Raw genomic sequence first — 27,460 nt, 5'->3', positions numbered from 1 at the left:
ACACACACACACCCCTTATCTGCCTTCTCCAAAGTGAACCTGCCAAAATCAAGATATCTAAAATAGATTAGAATTCCTGTGAAAACACATGGCACTTCCTAACAACTTTTGTACGAAGTCAGTTTTGAAGTTTTGTTTGTATAGATCCCTGGTTACTTCCTGGTTTTCTCAACAGTGACTCATTTTGTCTTATCAGCTCTGTTTTCAGATAAAATTTTCTCATTAGAGCCAATGTATAACAGTCGTATTTGTTTTCAGCTCTTCCTAAAGTATGTAATTGTACAGATTTTTTTTGCTCAATATCTGGCTGTAGGCTTACCTTAGTTGTTCTAGGTGAATGCTTATGAACTCAGCAACTCAGCCACCTCTGTGATTAATTCACTAATAAAAAATAGTCCCCAACAACTTTAAGTCCAAAGCACCTGCTCCTTTTGATAGCAACAATTAGCTCCACAGGGACAAAGACAAGGAGTTCTAGAATATTCTTAGACAAGTGTTGTGTGATATTTTGTGTTCTGACAAATAAAGCTTGCTTGGAGTCAAAGGGCAGAGCTAGCCACCAGTTAATCATAGAGGTCTGGAAGACTGTACAGAGAGGAAAGAGGAAGTGATAAGGCAAGACCGAGACAGGATTAGGGCCATTTTGAACTGGAGGATCAGAAAAACAAGGAAGTGACTGTGGCTGCTCTCCTGCTTCTCTGATCTTTCAGGCTTTTATCCAGATATCCGACTCCTGGTTTTTATTGAAGATTAATTAGATTCACGCTTAGACAAGAATTTAGTTACTGATCAGAGGGGCTCTATGGTGATATTTTATTTGTATTAAAATGTTATTTGTATGTTAATAAAGTTGCCCGGGGGTCAGAGCTATTAGCAAGCCATAGGAAAGCAGGGCAGTGGTGGCGTACACTTGTAATCCCAGCACTTGGTAGGCAGAGCTAGGTAAGTCTCTGTGTGTTCAGGGATACAGCCAGTATTGGATACACATGCCTTTAATTTCAATACCAATCATAGAAAACCTGGAGGTCTATACAGACAGGCCGTGACGAGGCAGTCATGTGGTTGGGTTTACAACCAATGAGAAAGCAGAACAGGAACTCTATATAAAGACTTTAACACAGGGGTAGCTCTGGTTCGGAGAGGTAGGACCACCGCAGGAGGAAGGGTAAGGTTTTAGCTCTTAGCTCTGACCTCTTGGCTTTCTTCTTTGCATTGGTTCTGTGTTTCTTATTTAATAAGAAAGTTGGTTACATCTACAGGGCTCCACAGTTCTGGAGAGAGAGACAGACACTGCCAGAGTCACTAACAGTACTCATAGCAACAAAATAGCTAATGTATTTAAATACTACAACTTACTTTTCAAATGTGGAAATCTGAAACTTTACTTTGGATGCAGCTAAGAATTCTTACTACTGTAGAAGTCACAGGTTGGAAATGATAACTTTTACTGGAGAACAAGAGGAAAAAAAGGTGTTATCAAGGACAGTAAAGGAGGAATGAGAAAACTGGAGGTCTAGCACTAGGAGAAGTCCAGTCCCATGTGGTCTTGGTGCCTTAGGATCTATCTAAGGAACAACTAAATAGAGCGTGCTTTGTGGGGGCTCGGTGGTTACTTTCTGACTGGCGTATTGTGCCTCCTTTTTTTCAAAAGCCTAAAACCTATAACCCCTGGCACAGATGGGGAAAGGAATTTTTTTCTTTCGGGTACATTTAAAGATCTTTTAATAAGCATGGTCTCTCTCAATCTTCTTCCAAGGATTCAGAACCTCTTCCCTAAGTCCAAAACAAGATAACTATGCCACAGACAGTTCTTGAAGATCCATGAGACACTAATACAGTCACTGTTGCTGACATGCTCAGCCTCCTAAAGACACAAATCTGCAGCTACAGATTCAACCAACCGTGCATTGAAAGTACTTTAAAAATTGCATCTGTACTGAACATGTACACCTTTCTCCTTTTCCCTTGATAGTAGAATATAACAACTATTTCTATCACATTAGTCCATTAGGTACTGTGAAGAATTCAGAGCTGAAGAACATGGGAGGAGATGTGTATTATGTGCCCATGCAAGATCATTTTTAAAAATGTTTAAAAACTTATTTATGTAAGGGACTTTAGCACCCTCAAGTTTGGATATTCGTAAGGGCTCTTAAGAGTCTGTCTGTCTTCATGGATACAGAGGGATGACTATATTTTCTTTTGAAAAAGAACACACACAGAGAGAGAGGAGTGGAGAGAGGAGAGGGGACACGAATGGAAACACAATTCCTTTAGGAGCCTAATATGAGCCAGACATGGCAGGCGTGATAGAACAGACTGTCCTCTGCAGTCCTACACGCTAATAGTGAGTATTGTGCTCCTTTGTGAAACAGGGAAGTTGGAGTTTAGCTGGTTAGTTAAGACTGCATAACTAGGAAGCAGGGGAAGATGATATTTCAGGGACTATTTGACCTTAAGCCTTGCATGCTATCTAAGCCATACTGGCACCAATAACAAAGACAGTGAGAAAGAAAAAAAATAAATTTTAAGAAAACTACCTATGCAATAATGTTCCTATTTACTCTCTCAGAATCCAGGCTGGCAAACTGCTGGTCGTCTGATGTCTTACTGAGCCTGGCTACTCAGACTCCAGGAAGTGTGAGAAGCATTGACTGTCTTGTGTCGGACTCACACGCTTTGCTTTTGCTCTGTATTTCAACAGCACATTGTGGAGAGCACAGAGAGCAAACGGGAAACAGAGGGACTGACATGTCAGGAGAGCCTCTCTACTGCACACTGGTTGTACTAGGTCAGTGTCTCCTAACCTTTTAAAATCATCTTCCCATAAGAAGACCTTCCAGACACACTTTCGCCTAATTGACTCCTCATGGAATGTTGATGTCATGCCCTATGTCTCTGTTTGTATGCTTATGTAGATCTAAGCTATGGACATAAAAGGAATAAAACATGTTTTCAACCTCTACCCCAAAAACCAATTTTGCCCCTTTGGAGACTACCTCATTCCCACTGAAGATGCACGTGTTAATCCACTGTTTTGCAAAGAAAATGTCACTCCCCTGAAGCCAGGGGCATCTAAGGCAAAAGCAGCTCTAAGTGGGCAGCTTAACACCGTGTAGGAGTTTACACTGTTGTTTTTAATCTTCAGTTCTTCCATGAGGTGACTGTTAAGATTTGCGTATGAAATGTCCGCCAAAGACTTGTTTGACTTTGACTCCTTGGTCCCTAACTATCCATGCAGTTTGGGGAAGTTTCAGGAACTTTAGGAGGCAGCAATGTAATGGAGAAAGGGAGTCACTGGGAGTGAGCTCGGAGGACCAGAGCTTGATCTTGCTTCCTCTCCTTTCTCGGTGTCCAGATCCACTACAGTGTGAGAAGTAAACTACTGCATATCCCCACTGCCGTAAGGCCACTTCCCACCATGGCATCACCACCACGATGGCCTGTATCCCCTCAGACAGTGAGTCAAACTGAGTCCTCCTCCCTCAAATGTCTGCTTGTCAAGTATTTAGTCAGAACAAGGAAAAGCAACTAACACAGTAAAAGAAGCAATTTAAGAGGGCACATTTATGAGACAATCCAGACAATCATAGAATACAGCTTTCTGTAGTGAACGTGTGTGTGTGTGTGTGTGTGTGTGTGTGTGTGTGTGTGTGTGTGTGTGTGTTCCCAAGTCCATTCTGAGGCCATTTATTTCAGTTATTCTTTTTTTTTTTTTTTTTGATAGAGTCTCATGTAACACAGTCTGGCCTTGAACTCATATAGATAGGAAGAGCCTCAAAGTTCTAATCACCCTGTCTCTGAAGTGCCAGGATACAGACATGACTCCCATGCTCAGTTTTATGAGGTGCTAAGGATTGAACCCTGGGCTTCGTGCATTCTAAGCAAGCACTCTACCCACTGGGCTACATCTGCATCTCCTTTTCAGTTCACCTTGAGCCAATCTTTGTATATCCCGACCAATCAGATTCTCATGTCTCCTTGCTCATGGTACTCCATTCAGGAATGAGCATATGAATTGAGCAGACCATTACAACTCCCCTTGAGACAGCTTCTGAAATAACTAGGGCTAAAGGTGTAGTTCAGTAACTGAGTGCTTATCTAGTGTCCATGAGTCCCTGGGTCTGATCCTTAGTAATAAAATGAATGAATGAATGAGAGTAAGTGAGTAAATAAAGCATTAACCAGGCCTTCTCCCACATGACACTGGAATGTCTTGCTACCATGTAACTCTTTGAAGAGCACCCCCAAGGCCCTTTGTTATTAACCTGGGAAACTTGCCCATGAATAAATCCATCCCAGAAAAAAGCGAAATCAGACGAGGAAGCAAGAGAGGGCAACTGAAGCTGGACTGAGATGTCACAGTGACCGAAACACAGGCATGCGCTGCACGGTGACAATTCAGTCCACACCAGACCATATATGCAACAACAGCCCTACAGCTCTAATGGTGCCGACAGCATTCCTGTTGCCTGGTGAGGTCACAACCATCAGAATGTGAGTGCCATGCATGAATGTGGGAGCCCGTTCTCCGGTTCCTCGTGGCTTTACCCAGCAGGTCCGCATAGAGGATGATTAGGACCACGGGCCTGAGTGCAGGTGTCTGAGATGGTCTGCACTTGGCTGTGCTGGGGGGGGGGGGGGGGGCGGGCAGGTCTTTTGCTCCACCCCTTGGCGTCTCTATAAAAACCCTGGGGCAGAGACAGTTGGGGCCCGTTGGAAAAGGTTCCAGGTCTTCTCAAGGCTATCCTTTATTTTCTGTTTATCTCCACAAGATTCTCTGCAATAAATCCTTCTATCTAATATTTCCTGCTGCTCGCACTCAAGAAAACTCTGGGGAGCTGTGGGGTTGGTGGGGAAACGCCCCACACATGAATCATCTGTTGGTGATGATGCCGGTGGATGCAAACCTACTACATGGCCAGTCTTACAAAATACAGCACATACTTAAGTCCTGGACATAATATTTGAAAATGTTGATTGATGATGATGTTGCTGGTTTGTGTTTACTATGAAATGTATAAGTAACTGACAGCGTATTCCTATTCGGATACGTTTACCACAAAACAGTTTGCAGGGTCGTGCTAGCCGCCACCTCTTGTGTCTCCTGTTAACTGCACTCATCAATTGTATCGAGAACTAGGGTGAGTAACAGACTCTGCCTCCAAAGTTTGCATAAGCAGCAGTGGGGAACCAGCCCAGAGGGTACAGCATTGCCAGACAAGCAAGAGAACCTGAGTTCTAATCCCTAGAACCCGGGTAAAGCCACCATGGTAGACAGCACACATCTGTTACCCCAGCTCTCACATACCAAGATAAGAGACAGAGACAGAATGACCCATGGAAGCTCACTGGCTACCTAGCCTGGCATACACGGACATGAACAAGAAACCCTGTCTCAAACAAGGTGAAAAGTGGTACACGAGGCTGTCCTCTAACCTCCCTATGTAAGCCGTGGAGGTTATGCTCATACATATATGTACTTACACGATACAAATATATACACATACAAAGATATGTGTGAATATATTTTATCCTGTTCAAAAAGTGATGAAATTGCCCACTGAAGAATTTCTGAAGGTATTTGCTGCTGCTGCATGTGATGGTCTAGTCCACTTCTAAACCCCAATACCGCACTTTTGACCAGCCCCCAACTTTTCCCCTCACTTATAGGAATGGAGTCAGGATTTAGCCAGAACTGGCCTAAAAATCCACCTTTATCCCTGTGTTTTAACTAGTCCTCTGACCTCTATCTGACGTTTCAATCCCAAATAGTCCCACTGTTTCCAACATGAATCCACGATCTTGAATCTGGCTTGTGTAAGTCCTGGAAAACTAGTGGGAAAGGTAGTAATTTTTAAATCAGTCTCTTTGTTATAAGTTAAGAACCATAAAGGTGTCAAAAAGTGATGCTAAGAAACGAAAATATGGCAGGGTGCTTGTCGTACATGCCTTTAATCCCAGCACTCGGGAGACAGAGGCAGGTGGATCTCTGATTTCAAGGCTAGCCTGGTCTACAAAGTGAGCTCCAAGACAGCCAGAGCTACACAGAAACCCTGTCTCAAAAAAAAATGAAGGAAGAGGAGGAAGAAGATGAAGACAGAGAAGGAGGAGGAAGATGAAGGAGGAAGAGGAAAAGGAAGAGAGAGGAGAAGGAGGAGGAGGAGGGAAAATATGCCCTGAGTACCATCATAAGACCTAACTACACCCAAACATAATCATTATGCATAATTCGGAGTTGACTCCTTGTCTAGAGATGCCATTTGATACCTGTGCTGAGCTGCACTGAGCTACATACACTCCATGAGGGTAGACATCTACCAATCATGTTCATCAGTTAATCCCATAGCTAACTCAGTACTTGCCCCACTAGGGGATAAATATCAAATCTTATCTGTGCAATCACTGTCAAATCGACATAAAAGATAGGCCTCTTAGTCAAATATGAAACACTTATAATCCCAGCCCTGGGGAGTTAGAGGTAGGAAGATCAGGAGTTCAAGACCAGTTTCAGCAAGTTTGAGACTAGCCTCAAGTGTACAAGACTTTGTCAGAGATAGATAGACAGACAGATAGATTGATTGATTGATTGATTTACCTATAAGTATACTTTCTAGTATTGGGAGGGTCTTGTTTATTTTATTTTATTATTGTGTTTGTTTGTTTGTTTAAACAAGATGTCTCAACTTATAGTCCAGGTTGCCCTGGAATTCACTGTGTAAACCAGACTGGCCTCCAATTTATCCTTTCTGTGTGTTGGGATTATAGGCTTGTAGCACCGTGCTCAGCTTCAAGCATTCAAATATTAATAATAAATGCTTTAATAGTACTCACTGTGTTCTAAGTATTTAACTTACATTAATTCATTCAATCTTCACAACTAACACAGGAGTTCTCACGTTTCCAGTTTAAAAGAAAAGAAAATGTGGACATAGAAGAAATGGAATCTTTTGCAGATTCATAAAGGAGATTACATCCTAAGCAGTTCTGATTGGAAATAACAGAACAGACCAAATGTCCACAGAAAAGGAACCAATTTATTGGAGGATTCGGTCCCAACACATCTGAGAGTTTTAAACATTCTAAGACAAAAATCAACAACTGTATTCTGAAGAGGCCAAAATACTTGAGTCTTTGCCGGCCATATGATCTCTTCTGGAGCACTTCAACTCTGATATTGTGGGAGAGCAGCCACAGACAATATGTCAGGAAGGAGCGAAGCTGTGCCCCAATAAAACACTTAAGAAAAATAGCAGAGGGCTGAGCTGGCCCACGGAGTATTGTTAATTTGGAAAGAAGAACAAACCCATCTTATGTTTTTAGGGGTTTTTTTCCTTGGAAAATCAGAGCTCTGTTGTATGGAAGAAAAAATTAATACATGTCTAGTCTCCTTACAGCAGAGAACAAGAAAAATAGAGGGCAGTCTAAGGCAATTCCGTGTGAAAGTACCTGACTTCACCTGATACCAGAAGCTAACAGGTCAAGTCCCATTAGTACATGGGTAGAAAAAGAGGGGCTTGATGGGCTTAAGTGAAAAAAAAAAAAACCCATTAGCAGAAAAGAAAGAAACCTTATGCTTCTTTTCCTATCTGGCCCATAATCTTTTCCAATCTGGTTCTGCGTTTTTATGCAAAATGCCAAAAATAACTAGAGAAAGCTGTTTGGACAGCCAGTAGGGAAATAACCATTCATGTCAACGTGCCAGCGCTGTGCTCAAAGGCAAATACCACTTTTGTTTGCAAGCTAGCTTTTGAGTATTGAAGAAACATGTACAGTGTATTAAAAATAAGTCACTATTTCACAGCCCAGAAGTTTCAGCTGAACACTGGAGCTCCTCTCATTTAAGTTACAATTTTGAAATATGTGAAGTAGGACTGACTGTTTCTGCGCTACTCTTAGTATAAATGCTCATAGCAGAAGACTATAGATTGTAGGGAAAACAATGAACAACATAGTTTGATGTGAATCATAGGACTATCTCACCCTGGGAGGGGTGTATGCTAAGTCCTGGGAGGGACTCTGAGTGGTTAGTGGCCTCCCCTCACATTTTTCTTCCTGGGAGTCCTAAAGCTGGCCTGCACTGTTATAACCTACTTCCTTTTCCTCTTCTTCCTAAGCCCCACTTTTATTTTTCTCACCCCATAAGCCCACGCTGACCTGGAACTCATTATGTAACCTAAGGTGGTCTCAGACTTTCAGCTCTTTCTGCCTCCACCTCCCTGAAGCACTGGGACCTCTAGGTCTCTGGCATCCATTCCACACCCAGCCGGAGTTCATAAGTCAGTTCTCTCCTATAGTCTGTGCCTTCAGAGATCCTCACAGCCCCTGTACACACCTCACTTGAAAATAATTCCATCCTCCTCCCTCCAAGTCTCCCCTGAGTCCTAGCCCCCCACATAGGTCCTGATCACTGCAACAAACCTCCCCGACCATGGATTCAGGAAAGTCCCCCATGAATATATCCCCAAGAGAGTACACGCACTGTGGACTGTACATCCTCAGAACATATGACCCTATCACCTTCAATTCTGTATTATTGTCTTCTTTGTTTTTCATTCACGTCACTCTGTCCTAGGTTTTTGAAGGTCAAGAGGAAGGTATTTAAGGCAAAGAATAGAGAAAGTAGGACTATTTAGTAATATACAGCTAAAAATAATAAATTCTGAAGCCACATGAATCCATAGATTTTTATCTCATATATTCTCTAAGCATAAACAAGCAAAGAATGCCGATCCAAATATTAACTGAGAACTTAAAAAATACCACATTAAAATGCTAGTGAATGTACTTTAACAAAAAGAAACAGAAACAAATAAGTCAGAAACTAATGGACTAGGAGTTCAGGATGTCACTTAGTAGTAAAATATATACCAGGTATGCTCAAGGTCCTGGGTGGGTTCAGTTCCCAGCTCTGTCCCCACCCCACCCCAAAAAACACAAGGAAAAGAAAGACTTTGGTTCCTTAGCCTGAGTAAAGCTGGAAGGAAGGATACTTTTTTATTGCCCTTTATTTAACTTTTGGCTTTTAATAATGAAGCACATCAATATTTTTCATAAAAAATCAAGTTAACCTATGTTAAAAATGAATGACAAAACATAGTGAATAGTGAATAAAAGCACTATTCCAAGCTTTACCTCATCCTGGGCAAGCACACTGTCCCTGAGCTACATCCCACCCACCCCTGCTTTGTGTTATAGCTCTTTATTTTGAGACAATGTCTCACTACATTACCCAGGTATGCCTTTACTCATGATGCAACCCAGGCAAGCCTTGAGCTTGCAATCCTCCTGCCTCAGCTTCCAGAGTATCTGGAATTACTGATCTGTGAAATCAGGCCTGGTTCCCAGATCTTTTCGAATCTACATTTCTATACCATTCGCTAAAAAAAGTAAATATCAAACATCAGTTAACAGACTGTGTGTCTACTCTGACTGTCTTGTAGTATGCACAGATGGGCAACTCTAAAATGATTTCTATGGTTGCACACATAAACAGAAAAATTTAGGATACTAAGACTCATGTTTCTCACTTGGAAGTTATAGACATAAAAATGCAGGCTAACATGAGCTGTGTGAAATTGGCATGAGATAAAATACAAGATGTAACAAAGCAAAGTAGGAGCCATAACTGGTAGACAGAAAACAGTGTGGTACCCTGAACGCATTATAAGGATTATTGAGATATGCTAAAGCTATCATATACTTGTAGACGTTGTTAAGTTTCATATGCATGTTAAATCTTAATACAATCGTATCAAAGAAATACAAAAGAATGAACACTTTCCAGGCCAGTAGAAGGGTAAAACAATTATAAAGAGAACAGAAACCATAAATAGAGGGAAAAGAAGATGAAAAATGTGAAGTAATACAAAGCAAAGGAATAAGCGATGAGTCCAAAATTGTCAGTAATTTCAGCAAATTTATGTCATCACAGTTATAAATACATATAACAATTATAAGATAGGATATTCAAATGCCACTCAATCCTCTCCATAAGATTCCTCAGTATAAACCTGGGAGCACAAATACAGTGACAGCAAGAATGGATTGTTTTGTGAACACTATCCCCAATAAAGAGGGTATAACTACATTATTTTAGACACTTGGGCTTTGAGACAAATATTGAATGACTAGTGATAAAAGGGGTCATTATGAATAACAAAAGTAAATTTTCCCTAGAAAATTTAACTCTTATTTATATGTCACCAGAATTACAAATATTTAAAATAGCCAGTTTTAAACAGAAGTGGACAAATATTAGTGAGGGAAATTAAAACACATTTTTCTCAAGGACATGTGGAATGAATCTAACCATTGGCCATATTTAAGTAATAAAATATCTCAACAGATTTTTAAAAATATCCCTGCATCCCACATGCTCTGAACATAGTGCAATAAAGTCAGACACTAATAATAAATGACTATGTTTAAGATCACCACATGTTTAAAATTAATAACTTATTTGAAGTAAGTCATGGATTAAAGAAGACAACCCAGTGGAAATTATAAACTATTAATGCTATACATCAAAATACGGGCTACAGTGTGAGCAGTATTTGGATAGTTTTAAAAATACATAGCACAGTGGAGGCGGGGCCCAAATGAGAACAAAGCGGAATAGACAGTTTGCTATGGACTCCTGCCTGCCCTAAGGATCCACAAGGGAAGCCCCTAATGTGAAGAATCGACAGACACAATGAGGAATATGACAGGACAGCTTTCATGTGTATGCTTGTTTAGTTGTAGAAAGGTGAATGGAAGAACACCCACCCGAATGCTGACAACCATTGGGAAGGGGCAAAGGAAACAGCCAATGGCGATTTTCATAACAGATTGTATGGCTCTGCTGATACGCCCAAAACTATGTATGTTTTGTCTGTACAATTAAGCCAGCCACGCCCAAAGTGAGTTCAACACATAAATAACTAACCTTCTGGTGAAGTTGGTTTACTTCCATTTCCTTTGTCCACAGCCTTCACTCTGGGCTTTGTTGGATCCTTTCTTTTCTCTAAATCTTTAACTGGAACAAAAGAAAGACATTAGTGTTAATGTTTTAATTTGAAAAGAAAAGAAAATGCAGTGCATTTACCCAATGGAGTATTACTAAGCTATTAAAAACAATGACATCATGAACTTTGCTGGCAAATGGATGGAACTATCATCCTGAGTGAGGTAACCCAGACCCAGAAAGACTAATGTCCTCACTCATAAGTGACTGTTAGCTGGAAAGGAAAAGAAAGCCATGCTACAATCCACAGACTCAGGAGCAGAGTGACAGGAGGGCTAGAGGAGGAAATGTATGGGGATCTCCTTGGGAAGGGAAAGTAGAATAGGCATCCCTGGTGGACTTGGGGAAGAGTGTGGATGTGGGGTGAGGATGGGAACAGGAGGGATCAGGGGAGGAAAGGATGGAGGGAGAGAGTACTGGGAGAGGCAACTGGAATCTAGGGACAGCTCTTGGATGAGCTAGAAACCTAGAGCAATGGAAACTCCCAGGAACCTATGAGGGTAGCCCTAGCTAAGACTCCTAGCAATAGGGGATACGGAGCCTGAACTGGCCATCTCCTGTACCCTGACAAGACTTCCAGTGGAGAGATTGGGAGACACCAACCCTCCACAAACTCTTAGACTTACAATTTGTCTTGCCTATAAGATGTACTGGGGTAAAGATGGCAAAGAAATTATGGGAGTAATCAACCAATGACTGGCCCACCTTGAGACCCAGAGAGAGTCTCACCCATGAGGGCCAGGACCCAGAAGCAGAATACCCCAGAGACCTAGGATAGAACCAAACACTACTGAAAAAGAAAAGTCAATGAAATGATTCCTGATGCTATTCTGCTATACTCATAGACTGGTGTCTATCCCAACTGCCATCAGAGAGGTTTTACCCAGAAACTGATGAAAACAGATGCAGAGACCCACAGCCAAACATTAGGCAGAGTTTGAGGAATCCTGTGGAAGAGGGGGATAAAAGCTTGTAGGAGCCAGTGGGGTCAAGGCCACCTCAAGAAAACCCATAGAGCTGCCCTAGCCCACCACCAGCTGCAACACTTGGGATAGCAGGCCCTGCACCTCAAGTGGGCAGCACAATAGAGTCAACCCCGTTGGCAGAGATGTGGGTGAGCCAGCCCGATGTTGTGGGCATGGGAGAGCTGTCCCCATTACTCATCTGTCTTGTGGGGGAATGGACGGGGGAGAGCTGCCCTCCCCACTCCATCAATGCCGTAGACAGGTGGGAGAGCTGCTCTGAGGTCATAAGAGAGGAAGAGCTGGTCCTGCCCCTGATCAGCTGCAGCACTTGGGAGAGTGGCCCCTACACTAGCCTGGGCAACACAGTAGAGGTGGCCCTGAAGGTGTAGGTGTGGGAGCGCCTACCTTGAGGACATGAAAGGAAAACGGGCCATGTCCTATGCTCATGGCTGCAAGGGGTGAACTCACCAAGGCAATGCAGAAGAACTCACCCTTGTGGTGAGGACAAGAGAGGGGTGGCAGGCTGACCAACCTTGAACAAACCCAGGTCCAGAACCAGGGTTATTTGTTAGCCCACCCCAACATCCACCCCATCTGTGATCTGCTGGAGCACATGGAGGGACCTGTCCTGCAGACCCAAAGCTGCAGGATCTCCACAACACAGGGCAACAGCAGGATAACCAAGAGGAGCCCCAGTGAGGGCCCAGCACCAATAGTGTAGCAGAAACCAGAGGTCCTGAACCAAACCAATGACTCTTTCAATGAACACTTGCAAGTGAAGAAAAAGAAAAGAAGACAGCAAAGTAGACTGGGTCTAGTAGGGATAAGGAAGGCAATCAGTGGGAGTAGGGTGGGACATTAAAAGGTAATGGAATGAGAATATGACAAAAATTATGAACATGTATGAAAATGTCATAATGAAACTTATTATATATAATCAATCATTACTAATACAAATGACAAAAATAGTTTTGATAGTTGTAGAGGCCCAAATTACTCAGGGTCAGAGTATCTGAGCTTGCTTTACCCAAGCAGGGCTGCATAATGAATGATTAACCATGGGCGTGGTCACCAGGTGTTTGGAAGGGTCTACACTAGGCTGTACAGTGTGCTTTGATCTTGCAAGGAAGAGATCTTTTGCCTCGCCCGTTGGCATATTATTAAAAAAAAAAAAACTTTTCAATAAAGGATGAGGCTGTTGGGTATTGATCCAGACCCTCCCAAAGCTGTCCTATGTTTCTGTCTTTCTTCTTGTCCACTAGGTCTCTCTTTCTATCTGGTATTTTCTTATTCCTCTCTCTTCCTCCTAAGAACCCTAGAAAATGTGGGAAAGGTGGGAGCTGGACTCTCACAGTCTCCCACAGATAGATGGTAGTGCTTGTCACTTTAATGAGACAATATTCAGAGGCTAAAAACTACCCCTACTCCTTTGGTACACTCATGGCCACCTGCATCATTAGCTTAATTTCCCACTGTGGTGGTATTGTGTTCCCAAAAGTATTGTGCGCCCTAATAAACTTATCTGGGGTCAGAGACAGAATAGCCACTAGATACAAAGGCTAGAAAATGGTGGCACTCACACCTTTAATCCTAGCATTCCAGAGGCAGAAATCCCTCTGGATCTCTGTGAGTTCAAGGCCACATTTGAAATAGCCAGGCATGGTGACACATGCCTTTAATCCCAAGAAGTGAGCCTTTAATCCCAGGGAGTGATGGCAGAAAGCAGAAAGATATATAAAGCATGAAAACCAGGAACTAGAAGCATTTGGCTGGTTAAGCATTTAGGCTTTTAAGCAACAGTTCAGCTGAGATTCATTCTGGATAAGGACTCAGAGGCTTCCAGTCTGAGGAAACAGAATCAACTGAGGAACTGGCAAGGTGAGGTAGCTGTGGCTTGTTCTGCCTCTCTGATCTTCCAGCGTTCACCCCAATACTTGACTCAGGTTTGATTTTATTAATAAGAACTTTTAAGATTCCTGCTACATCCCACTGTACTCTATGCTTGACACTCTGCCTGCCATTGCTTGGCTTCTAAAGTTTCCCAAGATTTCAAGGTCATCACCAAATGTCAAACTTCTGTACATATAAAATTCCCTGTGAAAATGCAAAAAAAAAAAAAAAAAGTCAATGGCAAGATATGTCATTTAACTGTTTTACTTGAAGGAAGTGAGCAGATGTATTGGCAGGTCAGCTCCATAGGGGAGATGATTTCTCCAGCCATCCTTGCCATCCTGCCCAGAAGATGGTCCCATCAGTCCTGTCTCAGTAGCACCCCTCCTCTGCCTTTCCACTGGCTTGTAAGCCTTTGCTAAAAGGATTCTAGATTTGTCATCTGCCCAGAGCTTATCACCTCAGTTCTAGCAATCCAGTCTTTAAAACCCTCCTTGTCTTTCTGAACCAAGAAATTTCATTCCGAGCTAGGAATAATAATTAAAATTTTAAGATACTTTCTTCTTACTAGGTTCAATAATCGAATTTTATATCCATCTTTAGACCCCATTCCATGAATTCTTAATCATCATTCTGTCTCTTTAAAAAATCTTTGTTCACAGTTTTTGCAGATATAATTGCAATTTTTTTCCTATTCCACTACCCTACCTTTTATATTCTCATCTTTGGATTCCTTTTCTCCTTCCATTCCTGAAACATGACCTATACTAAAATTGCCTTGCATCTCTGCCTATAATTTTGTCATCCAACAATTTAAAATCTTATCCTTTATGGATTATTTCCAAATCTACATCTTTTACTCCACCCACACTTGGGCTATGACCCAGGCCACTTACATTTTCTAAAACAAAATGCATCTGTCGGTTTAATATGAGGGAAAAAACGTGTTAAGAAATGCTAGAGGTATAAAGAATTCCAGGAAATAATGAGAATAGTTCAAACACGGGCATCTGCAGATCTGTTCCTGGAAGGGGAACACTTCGGTACCACTGTTAAGATGGGCAGGCTGATTCAAGCAGAGGCCAGCAGAACATACTTCCAAGGAGAAAAGTTGGTGGCTTAGAAGTGTTCCAAAACAGACCACAGCACCAGCTTACATTTGAATTTTGAAAAACAAGTCTCAGTGGAAGTTGGGCCCGAAGGTCACACAGAAAGTCAATAAATGATGCTACCTTCATGTAGGAACAAAATCAGTTAGAAACAAATTGTCCTGCCTGGTGTAGTGGCACACAGTCTCCTGCCTCCTAAATCGTTACAGAAGAACCGGAAATGACATCTCTTAAGGTCAGTGAGAAACAGGAAATGAGAGAAGTGGTCCATTTCTTTTGAGTGTCAAAATTACAATCCTGTAATCCCAGGATTGGAGATTTAAAAAAAAAAAAAAAGCAGGAGGCTCACAAGTTCCAGGACAGCCTAGGCTACATTGTGGGTTCCAGGCTAGCCTGATCTACAACACAAGACCCTGTCTCAAAAGAAGAAAAAAAATAGGGAGGGAAGAGGAGAGAGATAGAAGAGAGGGAAGGAGGGAGGGAAAGGGGAAGGGGGCAGAGAGGATAAAGGCCCCACAACAAAGCGGTACTGTAGAAATCAATTCACCAGCACAAGGGTTCTCCCTGCTCTTAAAGTCCAAACAATTGTTTACGCATCAAAAAGTTTTGTTCAAAAAGAATCCAGATCTCCCAAGACTTTATCATGACCACCACTTTCCAGCATGTAACCATGGAAGTTTTCAAGGGAGGAAAACCAAACGAGATTTAGCTCCATCGCATAAGGGAGCAAGAATATCAGCGAAATACAAAAGGGGAAAGAAGGTCCTGCAAACAAATTATTTCTATATGAGCAGAACAAATGCCCCCATATCTCACCCGTGACAGTAAGAGCTAAATCACAGAATGCACTCCTACAGTTTGTCTACAAGAAGGCTGGCGGGCCACAGCGACTGGCCCACAGAGAGGAGCAAGCGGAGCATAAACAGCTTTTCTTCACATGCTCTGAGGGAAAAGCCAATGGGGAAGCGTCCCACAGCCCCGGGGTTTCCTCTACTGTTCAGCAGGAACAATTCTTGAAATTATCAATCACAAAGCTTTGACACTCAAAAGCAATGGACCGCTTCTGCTCCTCTCATTTCCTGTTTCTCATCAACTTTAAGGGACATCATTTCCGGTACTGCTGTAACAATTTAGGATGCGGGAGGCTGGAGTGCCATCACAAGGGAGGCAGGACTGACTTAAACTGAAAACCTCTTGGTAGCTTTCGGACTATGGGAGAATCTCAAACAGTGTAACATGTCATCTGAACCTGAGGACAGGTAGACTCACGAAATGTCTTTGTTCGGAAGTCAAAAAGGCAAAATATCTCAAAAGCCTCCCTCACACATATAGTATTTTAAGCTGAGAGCCCCCGGTGGTACTTAGAGACTGTCAATACACACTTCTGAACTGGCCTTGAGCCGGCTTGCTCTCTTTGTCTTTATTGTAGGCAATAAGTTGAACTGTGTAATTCTGCTCCGGCAGAAGGCCTTGAATGATGGCTTTTGTCGCGGAGTTCTGCAGGTTCAGCTGATTGGTTTTCCCCCCTGTAATAAAACAGAAAGGTAAGTCCATTCGCAGCTGTAAGGAGCTGCATGCTCTGAGAACTTTTATTAACCACAATTCAAGACTTTTAAAAGGCAAAGGCATTACATTTTTTTAAAATTTTGGTTGTATATATTTACAGTGCACAACACACTTTGATAGGTATCAGACGGTAGGTAACGCCACTTGAAAGACACACACCTAATATATGCGTGCCCAGAGCTTAACTGGAATGGAATTTTCATTCTCATGTTCAGCATATCCTTTCTGCTTCAGATAACAAATGTTTGCCCAGGTTATATTAAAAAAAAAAAAAAAAACCCAGTTACAAAAGACTTTCATCATAGCACTCTATCTCGTTGATTATCTAAGGGAAACCACAGTATAAGATTAGAAAGCAGATGCTCAACATGAGATAGTCTTCAAAGCTCAACATGAGATAGTCTTCAAAGCTCAACATCAGATAGTCTTCAAAGAGAAGAGGAACGCCTCTTGAAAGTGCAGGGCGGGCGGGGGGATGGACATGGACAGGGCACAAGGAGCTGACTGAATGCTGTTAGCCATGCTGATATTGTTTGCCTCTGCTCCCTGGAGTAATACAAAGCATCCTTGAATCATAAACAACTTAATTATCTTAAATCTGGCCATCACTGCCTCAAGGTGCTGAAGGAAGTACTTATTGCCTGGCTACTTAAGTCAGATTGATTCATTAAAAAAAAATTTCAAAATCCCCATCAAACTATACAGACATCTAACACTTTCTTTAAAATGCTTTTGGTTAAATACTGAGTGTCTATACAAAGCTTCAAAACACCTTTTTTTTCCCTAGAATTTCTGGCAGTAATTAATCTGAAATGAAGGGGAAATTAATTCAAAACTTCTGTCCCTCTAACAGCCCTCAGAAAGGTATTAATTAATCAAATGTAGCATATATTATTTTTAAATTTTAATTGAATTCCAATAAAATTAATATCTGGATCTGAAATGGTTTTTGCTATTATCCATGCTGCCTGCTGCTGAAGGACAAAACTGAGTTTTCTCTTACCAAAGCCAATTCCTTAAGTGTTCCAGATGTTAAGTTGTTTTGTTTCATAAACCCTTATCATTTGAAACTCATCTGTTAGAGAATATTATTTTAAGGTGTGTTACTTTTGTTCATGGTATATTGTTTAACTCTGTGAAGCTGTGTTACTGTCCCTGTCTAAAACACCTGATGGTCTAATAAAGAACTGAATGGCCGATAGCAAGGCAGGAGAAAGGATAGGCGAGGCTGGCAGACAGAGAGGACATATAGAAGGAGGAAATCTGGGAGGAAAAAAGATCAAAGAAGGAACTAGGAAGGAGGAGGACTTCAGGGTCCAGCCACTCAGTGACACAGCCAGACACAGAGTAAGAAGGAGAGAAATGGTATGCAGGAATAGAGAAAGAAAAAAAAAAAAACCACTGAGGCCAAAGGTAGACAAGCTAATTTAAGTTAAGGAAAGCTGGCTAGAAATAAGCCAAGCTAAGGCCAGGCATTTTAAATTAAGAATAAGCCTCTGTGTGTGATTTATTTGGGAGCTGGGTGGCAGGCCCCCCAAAAGAGCAAAAACCACTAACAACGTTTTGACTATAAGTTATCTCGTCTGTCTTTATGCCTCTGGGTTTTTCTCCTTCTCTTACTTCTGTAAATCTTACTCTTACTCAGTGGCTTGCTGTGTAGCTGGGTGGCTGGGCCCTAGAGTCCTCCTCCTTATCTGGCTACTTCTTTTTTTCCTCCCAGATTTCTCCTTCTATATATTCTCTTTGCCTGCCAGCCCCACCTATCCTTTCTCCTGCTTCACTATTGGCTGTTCAGTTCTTTATTAGACCATCAGGTATTTTACACAGGCACAGTAACACAGCTTCACAGAGTTAAACAAATGCAACATAAACAAAAGTAACACACCTTAAAATAATATTCTACAACATGTAACTGCTATTAGTACCCTGAAGAACACCATGGAGCATTCTTTGGAAAAGATTGGCATAAAAAGACTTGGACAGTGGTTCACAGTGCTAAAATGTCCATGAATGCTTTGTAGTTAAATGTATTTATTAAACTTCTTTATTTGCTGTGTTTAATCAAGTAGATTCTTGTGTATCTAAATGGACTGGTTGGGTTTGGCCATTGTAATAAGGACAGTGAATAAGTAAACCTAATATTCATTAAGAAATATTTTAACTCATAATTTTTATTATTAGAGATATTTAAACAGAAGTTAGGCATCTAGCTTTTGAGCACACTGTCTCGGGGGGATTGGGGGATCATGTTGAGGTTTGGCTCATAAGGCACTTGAGTCAGTTCTAAGATCTGTGATTCCTCAGTGATGTATGTTTGGTTGGGGTGCTTAAAAAGTTAGTATAATTAGCAATTAATCTATAAAGATTAAAGTACTGACTAAGAATGTATTTTCAAGACCTGACATAGGGAATCCCTCAATTCTTTAAGTTAATAACTTGGAATGAGTCTATAATGCTTAATATTAGTGACCAAGCTAGAAACTAGGTGTTTCATGTACCTATATTTTTTTGAGAATTCTAAATCAAATAATGGGTAAAAGATTACACACTTGTTTTTTTTATTTTTTTATTTATTTATTTTTTTTTTTTTTGGTTTTTCGAGACAGGGTTTCTCTGTGTAGCTTTGCGCCTTTCCTGGAACTCACTTGGTAGTCCAGGCTGGCCTCGAACTCACAGAGATCCGCCTGCCTCTGCCTCCCGAGTGCTGGGATTAAAGGCGTGTGCCACCACCGCCCGGCAGATTACACACTTGTGAACACAAAATCAGTTGAGAAATAGTCTTTAACAGAAAGAAGTCGAGCTTTATATACCCATCTTCATCACCTATTTGAATTCTATTTATAAAAACTTGTATTAGCTGGGCAGTGGTGATGCACGCATTTAATCCCAGCACTCAGGAGGCAGAGCCAAGCAGATCTCTGTGAGTTCGAGGCTAGCCTGATCTATAGCGTGAGATCCAGGACAGGCACCAAAGCTACACAGAGAAACCCTGTCTTGAAAAAAACAAAAAACAAAAAATAGGTGTTGGGGGTTTAGCTCAGTGGTAGAGCACTACCCTAGCAAATGCAAGGCCCTGGGTTTGGTCCTCAGCTCCAAAAAAAAAAAAAAAATGTATTACAGGTGTCATGGTTAATCATTGTCAAGATGACTAGATCACAAAAGAGCTAGGTGAGGCACAGCTCTGTAGACATCTGTGCAGATGTATCTCTAGACAATTAACTGAGTAGGAAAAAAAACTTTAAATATGGGCAGGAGCATTCTATGAGCTGGGGATCCAGGTCAGAATAAAAGGAGAAAAAAAGAGAAAGCAGCTGAGTGGCAACATTGCCTTTCTCTCCCACTCTGTTTCCAGGTCAGCTGTGAAGCAAACAGTTCTCCTTTGCCACACATGCTCACTGCGGGGATGGACAAAGTAACCACGGACTCAACCTCTGAAACCAGGAGACAAAATAAACCTTTTCTCCCTTGAATTGCTTGTGTCTGGCATTCTATCACAGTAGTGAGTAACTGATCTTTTGAGGTCATGATTTACCAGATAGTTATTGTGTACTTGTGTGTGAGGATGGGAGCTGAGAGTCATCCTGAAGAGCATCCCTGTGGTAACAGTCCCTTAGCAATCACTCTATGGCACCCCTGCTCTACGTGTGTTCTTTACTTCCTTTGGTCATCACAATCAGTACTTCCCAAACTCCAATTTTACAGGAATTCTTTTGGTATGTTTTCACAGTTCAGACTGATTCAGAAGTATGGGACTGGGATCTCATATTTTGTATTTTAAATAAGCTTCTGGAAAATGCCATGTGCATGCTCAGGAAGCTTTCATGGGAAAGGTGGTAATGGTTTCATACATTCTACAGAAAAAGAAACTGAGGCCCTAAGAGGCTAAATAACCTGCCCAGACCTCATTACTTGTAACAGAAGTAGAATTAGTGCTCAAGAAATCCAGTGTTGATTCTCTGTGTCTCCATGACAACCATTCAATTCCCCTACATGCCCTGCCTTGATTAACTTTATCTGTATAGTAGAAATATAAAACATGTGAATGAAAATTTCACCCACAATTTTATACCACACCTTTATGTAATGACCAATAAATCTATTCAATTTGTGTTTCACTTGTTACAGTTTATTTTCACAATGTCTAGTTGACATTTTGATGTGTAATTGCTAAGTATCATTTTATAAAGTTCATTAATTATAACTTATTCCAACAGGCACAACTATTGTACACTCAGGCATATTGTATCTTTACAGCATCCATGGATCAAAAGCATTTATTATATATTGAAACATGAGTAGTAGGGGGTTTTGATATTCTGGAAATTTTGGCATAAGTAGAATCAATCATGGTTGAGCCCAAGAGTCAGACCTTACACTTCAGGAAACATTATTTCCTCGATGAGAAGAGAATTTATCAAGTTCAAAAATTAAATTAAACCAAGTCTTTCACACAATCCTAAAGCAACGTTCAGCACTACATATTTTTAACCATCCATGTGTAAAAAGTTCCTAAAGCTGCAGATAATATAGTAGATTGTCTTTACCTGAAGCTGGAGCCACAAGCAGTTTGTAGCCACCAAATTTCCCTCTTGGAGCTTTCCATGAAATCTGTATACTGTCATGGGATATTACATTGTATCTTAACCTTGTGGGTGGAGCCACTGAAAAGGAAAAACAAAATGGCTTAAACATGAGAACAGTTAAATTGAAAAGTCAAAGCAGCATGGCCAAACTATACAAGAGTTCATCAGCCTTGAAAGGTGTTCTTTCTACAACCCCAGTCATGAATTAATCAGTGTACAAGATAAGACAGATTCGAGAGTGTGCTTTCCTCCCAAGGGACACCCATTTGTCAGACAGCACCAACCTGAGACAGTCAGTCTTGCAAACTGATTTCATGATGTGTCAAGGATGTATTTTCCTACTTGGGACATGAAAACTTCTCTATCTTACTGGGATCATCAAATGTATGAACTTCAAGTTTTCCACTGTGGCAATCAAATGTTTTGGATGATATAGTTGAGGAAACTATTTGAGGCATATTACAGTAATACAATATTCATTCTAAAACATTTGAGAGGGGCTAGAGACATGGCTCAGCGGTTAAGAGTCGACACTGCTTTTGCAGATGACCCAAGTTCAGTTCCCACCTGTGTCGGGTGGTTCACAACTACCTATAACTCCAGCTCCAGGGGATCTGCAGGCATCTTTTGACCTTGACAGGAACTTGCACTCATGTGCACACACACACACACACACACACACACACACACACACAATTTTAAAATAGTAAATAAATAAAATATTAGAGATAGTGATCATAAATTCAGGGTCAATGCAAGATAATTGTGTTTTTTTAAGCTCTGATCTACTCTTCAGGAGAAGCTGATTTATGCAGATCGGGTGTGTTGCACATGATAATGATTCAGGCCACAGTATTTGATCTTTTGAAATTTCACAAAAGGGTTCAGATCTCTTTACTTTCATGTAAGTCATTAAAACTTCAAAATATATTTCAGACCCTTCTGCAAATGCCCCAGGGTTTCAAAAGAAGTCCTTTGGCGCGGACATTTTTACTCTATAATATCTAAATAAAGTTATTCATTAGCAGAATGTCAGGACTCATCACCCACTTTGTGCCAGTCTTCTTTTCTCTACTTTGGGACCCAGCGTTGAGGAAGGAACCAGACATTCATAAAAGGCATGAGGCATAATACAAGCTCGGACATGAGTTTGATTTCCAGTTCTGTCATTGATCAGCTAAACAGCCTGAATCTGGTGGTCAATTCTTCCAAAGTCAATTTCCTTACACTTAGAAAAAATGATGCTTTCTACAAAGCCTAGATCATAACTTTAAATAGATTAATTGATATAATACAATAGACGGCCAATAAAAATTTCTTCCCCTTCCTCTCCCTTTAGCTAATGATGGAGTTTAAAAACTCATTTAAATGCCCACAAAAATATGTCACTAGGCTGACTTTAGGATAAAGGAACCAAGGAATAGCTGCTGAAAACCTTATTCAAGTTCACACACTGGGAAAGGACAGTCTCTGGCCAAGTGAAATCTATGCACTGTTTCTTGGTTTAAAAAAAAAACCGCCCTGCACTGAGCTAGATAAACAAAGAACTTACTACTTGTCCTGGTCAGTGTTTTGATTCACTTGATACAAGCTAGAGTCATTTAGGAAGGGGGGATTCTCAATTGAGAAAATGCCTCCATGAGACTGGCCTATAGGAAGGTCTATCAGGCATTTTCTTGATCAATGATTGATATGAAAGGGCCCAACTCACTGTGTACCACCCATGAGCTGGTTGGTAGTCCTGAGTTCTATAAGAAAGCAGACTAAGCAAGTCATAAGGAGCAAGCCAGTAAACAGCATCCGTCCATGGCTTCTGCTTTGGTTCCTCCTCCAAGTTCCTGCCTGGGGTGTGGTGATATTTTGTTGTACTCTAATAAAATTTGCCTGAAGATCAGATGACAGAACTAGCCACTAGATTAAACATAGAGGTCAGGAAGCGGTGACACACACCCTTATTCCTAGCACTCAGGAGGCAGAGATCTGACTGGATATCTATGAGTTCAAAGCCACCCTGGACTACACGAGATTAATCCAGTCTAGGAGAGAAACAGAGCCAGGCAGTGGTGGCACACACCTTTAACCCCAGTACTTGGGAGTCACACACCTTTAATCCCAGCACTTGAGATCTCATGCCTTTGCTATCAGTATTTGGAAAGCACATAGGCCATTAATCCCAGCACTAGGAAGGTTGAGATAGGAAGTGAAATGGCTGAGCAGAGAAAGGCATATAAGGTGTGAAGAGACAGGAACTAGAGAGCCTTTCGGCTGAGGACTCAAAGACATTCAGTCTAAGGATTCGTGGAGACAGGATTGGCTGAGAAGTTGGCAAGGTGAGAAGTGGCTATGGCTTGTTTCCACTGATCTTTCAGCATTTATCCCAATATCTGGCTCCAGGTTTTTATTATAATAACCATTTAGGATTCGTGCAACACTCTGGTACCTGCCCTGACTTCCCTCAGTGATGGAGGCATGACCTGAGAGTTCTAAGCTGAAATGAACCCTTTCCTCTCCAAGTTGCTTTTGGCTGTGGTGTTTACCACAGCAATAGAAACCCAAACTGAGACACTTATCTTAACTATCCAGACATGTGAAATCAGTGAGCCCTGACAGGATCCTGCTCAAGAACAGTATCTCTTTAGACTTGCCCTTAACCATGTGTAAGTAGAGAGGGCCGTTCCCAGCACAACAAAAGCATTAGTTTTATAGTTTCAACTTGATACAATGGGGAAAAAAGAGTTTACATTTTTCTGGCTAATGGGAAAATACAAATTTCTCACAAGAACAACTATTTTAGTACCCAGTATTTTAATGAACAAAGAAGGTATTTTTTCCTAAGTCTTCAACTCAAAATCAAAAATCTCTGTGTACCTGCATTTTTCTTACCTGTGGGAAACATTACAAATATGAATTAAAAATTTGAGAAAGCCTTGCTGAGTTCAATCACATCAGTGGGTTGGCATTTATCACCAACAAACTTTCGCATGAATGCACTGGTGAGGACAACCTGACCTACCTGGGACCCATGAAATAAGAAAGGACAGCCACAGACGGAGGCTTTGATCTAAGCCAACTCTAAGAGATGCAGGGGACTCGGCTGGCATGCCAGGTGTGCTGAAATCTCAAGGAGAGCCAAGACGCTAATAGCGCTCAGGATTGCTAGGCTAGACAGTAGACATCTGCAGAAGATTTCCTGCGTAGGCCACTATTCTTTGAATGCTGTGTGAGTCCATGGGCCTCAGCATCTCTTTAGACAACAGCTAACTTTCTAAGCTGCCAGCAGAAAACAATGGAAACAGCCTGGGCTGTTTCCATTTATGAAATGCAGATGCTCATCTAGAACTCAAAGCGACATATCTTCCACTGACCTCAAGGGCACAAAGTGTGAGGCAAGTGACACAGCGAAGTCCAGCCAAGGTCAACTCTTTAACTTACAAATAGATCATATGACCACCATCCCATGATGACCGTGAAAAGCCAGATCACATCTAATGCCAACAGAAGCATAAATATTCTGACAATTACTAAGACAAAAATCCTTGGATAGACATGAAGCACACACTTTTGCCTTTGGGGAGAAACACCATGCAAAGACTAAATGCTAATTAAGAAGCAGTTCTAGATTTCAAAGTCAGCTCCCTCCTACCCCCACCCCCTGCCTTTGGAAGGCACTGGGACTTGAGCCAAAGCAAGGGCAAGCAAAATTGACAGAAACTCTGTGAAGAGTCATAGAAAAATAATTGCCCTTATCTCACACAGCAAGAATCTCTGTGTGGATTTTTTTTTCCCTCTGCAAGCACAAAGGACGTGCTTTCTATTTCATATATGCTGTCCTTAACTTCCAGCAAACGCTTGAGTGAGCTTCATTAAAAAGTTCATCTGTGTCAATTCAAATACTAATCTTCCCAAAAAGACAAGTTCAAGTGTAAAGTTTTGTTTGGGGCACACACTTGGAGCGCAGAGGAAGCCAACAAACTCTTCCATGGTGATATGAGATTAGGCTCAACAGAAAATACTTGTGTGTACATGAACGTCACCCCAAAGGGGAATGAGGAGGGCTATCCACTTTTTTCTTCTCTTTACTGAGGTTTGTTACTAAAAGCATGGAGGCCTTTGTCCTGCTGTGTTGCTCTGTGCTTTGTTTGAAGGGAACAGTGTGCCGGTTTTTCCATAGGAATCTATGGGAGGAAAGGCATTTTTATATTATTCCATAATCTACCTGCTTATTCAATGGATAATTTTCTGCTCTTTCTTCTCTTTCTTCTCACAGGACTCTCCTCACCTCTGTCTCTCTCTCTCTGTTTCTCTCTGCCTCTGTCTCTCTCTGTCTTTCTCTGTCTCTGTCTCTGTCTCTGTCTCTGTCTCTGTCTCTGTCTCTCTCTCTCTCTCTCTCTCTCTCTCTCTCTCTCTTCCCCTCTTTCTCAACTCAGTTGCAATATGGCTGTTTTGACAAGTGATGATTTATGCAAGATTTATGGCTAATGATATATTTTCATCAGTTGTTTCTAACACTGTATTTTACACTGGGAAACAGCCACAGATAATGTGTGTGTGTGTGTGTGTGTGTGTGTGTGTGTGTGTGTGTGTGTGTGTATGTGTGTGTGTCAATGCCCAGGACCACACCCCATCTTCTTACCTAACAGAACTCTGGTTTTCTTCCACAGAGCACCATCACCCCTCCCACTGAACGAGATAAACTGTCAATCAGCCGCACTCCCCAGGCTTAGAAATGCAAGAGCACCTGAAGGCAGGTCAAGCAGGCTTCCCCCAGGAATCCAAAACTTGCCCCAGGAGTCCAGTGAGGAAAGGAAGAACAGTAGCCTGCTGGTTTCATCTCAGTGGCATGATTGATAGGAAAAAATAGCTGGTCCCTAAGTGAGACATTGCTAGATTTCAGCAAGTCTCTCTTCCGAGCTTGAGAGTCTAACTTCTATTTTGCTTAAATGAGCTACCATGTTATCTACTAGTAAATACATTTTAAGTTGGCCAAAGAAAAATTAATTTTTTTGCAATCAAAAATATCATCTGATAGAGATGCTGCAAGTAGAATTCATAAGTGAATAGTTTTCTCTTAAAACATAGTCTAGAGGCATTCATGGTGTGACACATGACTTAATTCCTAGCCCTTGGGAAGCTAAGGTGGGAGAATTATGGGGTCTAGGCCAACCTGGGCGACATAACAAGATCCTGTCTCAAAAATATAATTTATGATGCTAAATTGATGAGATAACATGATTTTTATTCTTTAAAAAAAAAACTTAAAAAGTAGAGAAGTATTTTGGCTGTTTTTCTAAAATATCTGAAAAAATTCAAATTTTCTTATGTCATTTATTGTTTTCCATTAAATGTATCACCCATTACTATTGTTTTATGTATAGGGATAATTAAATTTGAGGAACATTTCACTGTGGAACATGCTAGTAGTTCTTTTTAACCTCACTTATAATACAATATGTTATAATTTCATGGTCCATTATAAAGATGATGAAGACAACAATATGGCAAATATTTTCAATTCCCAAATATGTTAGACTACTCATAACACAAAAACGTCTGTGCTCATGAGCTAATGTGGGGGTCTCCATAAAGTTCTATCAAGTCTCCATGAGAAATCTTCCATTTAATATGCCTTGAAGGATTTGTTTTATTTTGAGATAGGGTCTTACATAGCACAAGACTGCAGGTCAAGATGATGAATTCTTGATCCTCCTGCCTCCACGTACCCTCCCATATCCCTTTTAATATCAACTGTATCAGTTCCCTGTTACTGCTGCAAACTGCATGAATGTACGGGCTGAAAATAACAAGGCGGGGATTACAAATGCCACCGTGTCCAGCCTTGCCTTGGAGCTTTAAGTGGCAGTTAGTTTACCTCCATGAGTCTTTCTTTTAACCATCCTAAGCAAATATTGCTAGAAAGCAGTGCATAATTACTGTGAAATTCTGACAAAGTGTGAATACCACCCTTCTATCATTACAAGGTAAGCAGACATCCTAATTCCCATTTGCATGTAACTCGTTCATGAGTTCTGGAAATCAGGAAGTGAACACATTTGTGGTACATTATTTTTGACCACAGTGACTATCTCTCCTATTTTGTTCCAAGCCAGTGTCACAATGTCTACATGGCTTTTCAGGGTCATATCAAAAAAAAAAAAAAATGACCAACTCATAGGCGCTCACTACAATATAGCTCATAAAAATATAAAATCAATACAGTAAAGCGATTTGTATGTTTTTTCCTTGCTCAAACTCAAGCATGTAACCGAGTGGAAATAATACAAGCTTTCTGGAAGTTCTCGTGTATTTTCAGACACCAGAGCCAGTGACATCTAACATTTT

At 41.2% G+C, this 27,460-nt stretch overlaps 1 protein-coding gene across 1 annotated transcript in view; it reads right to left on the bottom strand.

The window, feature by feature from the left end:
* Col14a1 (collagen type XIV alpha 1 chain) overlaps positions 1-27,460 on the bottom strand; it is a 208,091-nt gene that overhangs the window by 157,709 nt on the left and 22,922 nt on the right. Inside the window, 3 exon segments of the mRNA XM_052747825.1 lie at positions 10,931-11,020; positions 16,355-16,498; positions 21,083-21,199. Of these exon segments, the coding sequence (XP_052603785.1) occupies positions 10,931-11,020; positions 16,355-16,498; positions 21,083-21,199 (351 nt within the window).

This window comes from Peromyscus californicus, unplaced genomic scaffold (assembly GCF_007827085.1).
Source record: "Peromyscus californicus insignis strain IS unplaced genomic scaffold, ASM782708v3 Scaffold_20__1_contigs__length_68692818, whole genome shotgun sequence".
NCBI lineage: Eukaryota > Metazoa > Chordata > Mammalia > Rodentia > Cricetidae > Peromyscus > Peromyscus californicus.
The sequence above is the reverse complement of the archived record's forward strand: the minus strand, read 5'-3'. Positions and strand labels throughout refer to the sequence as shown.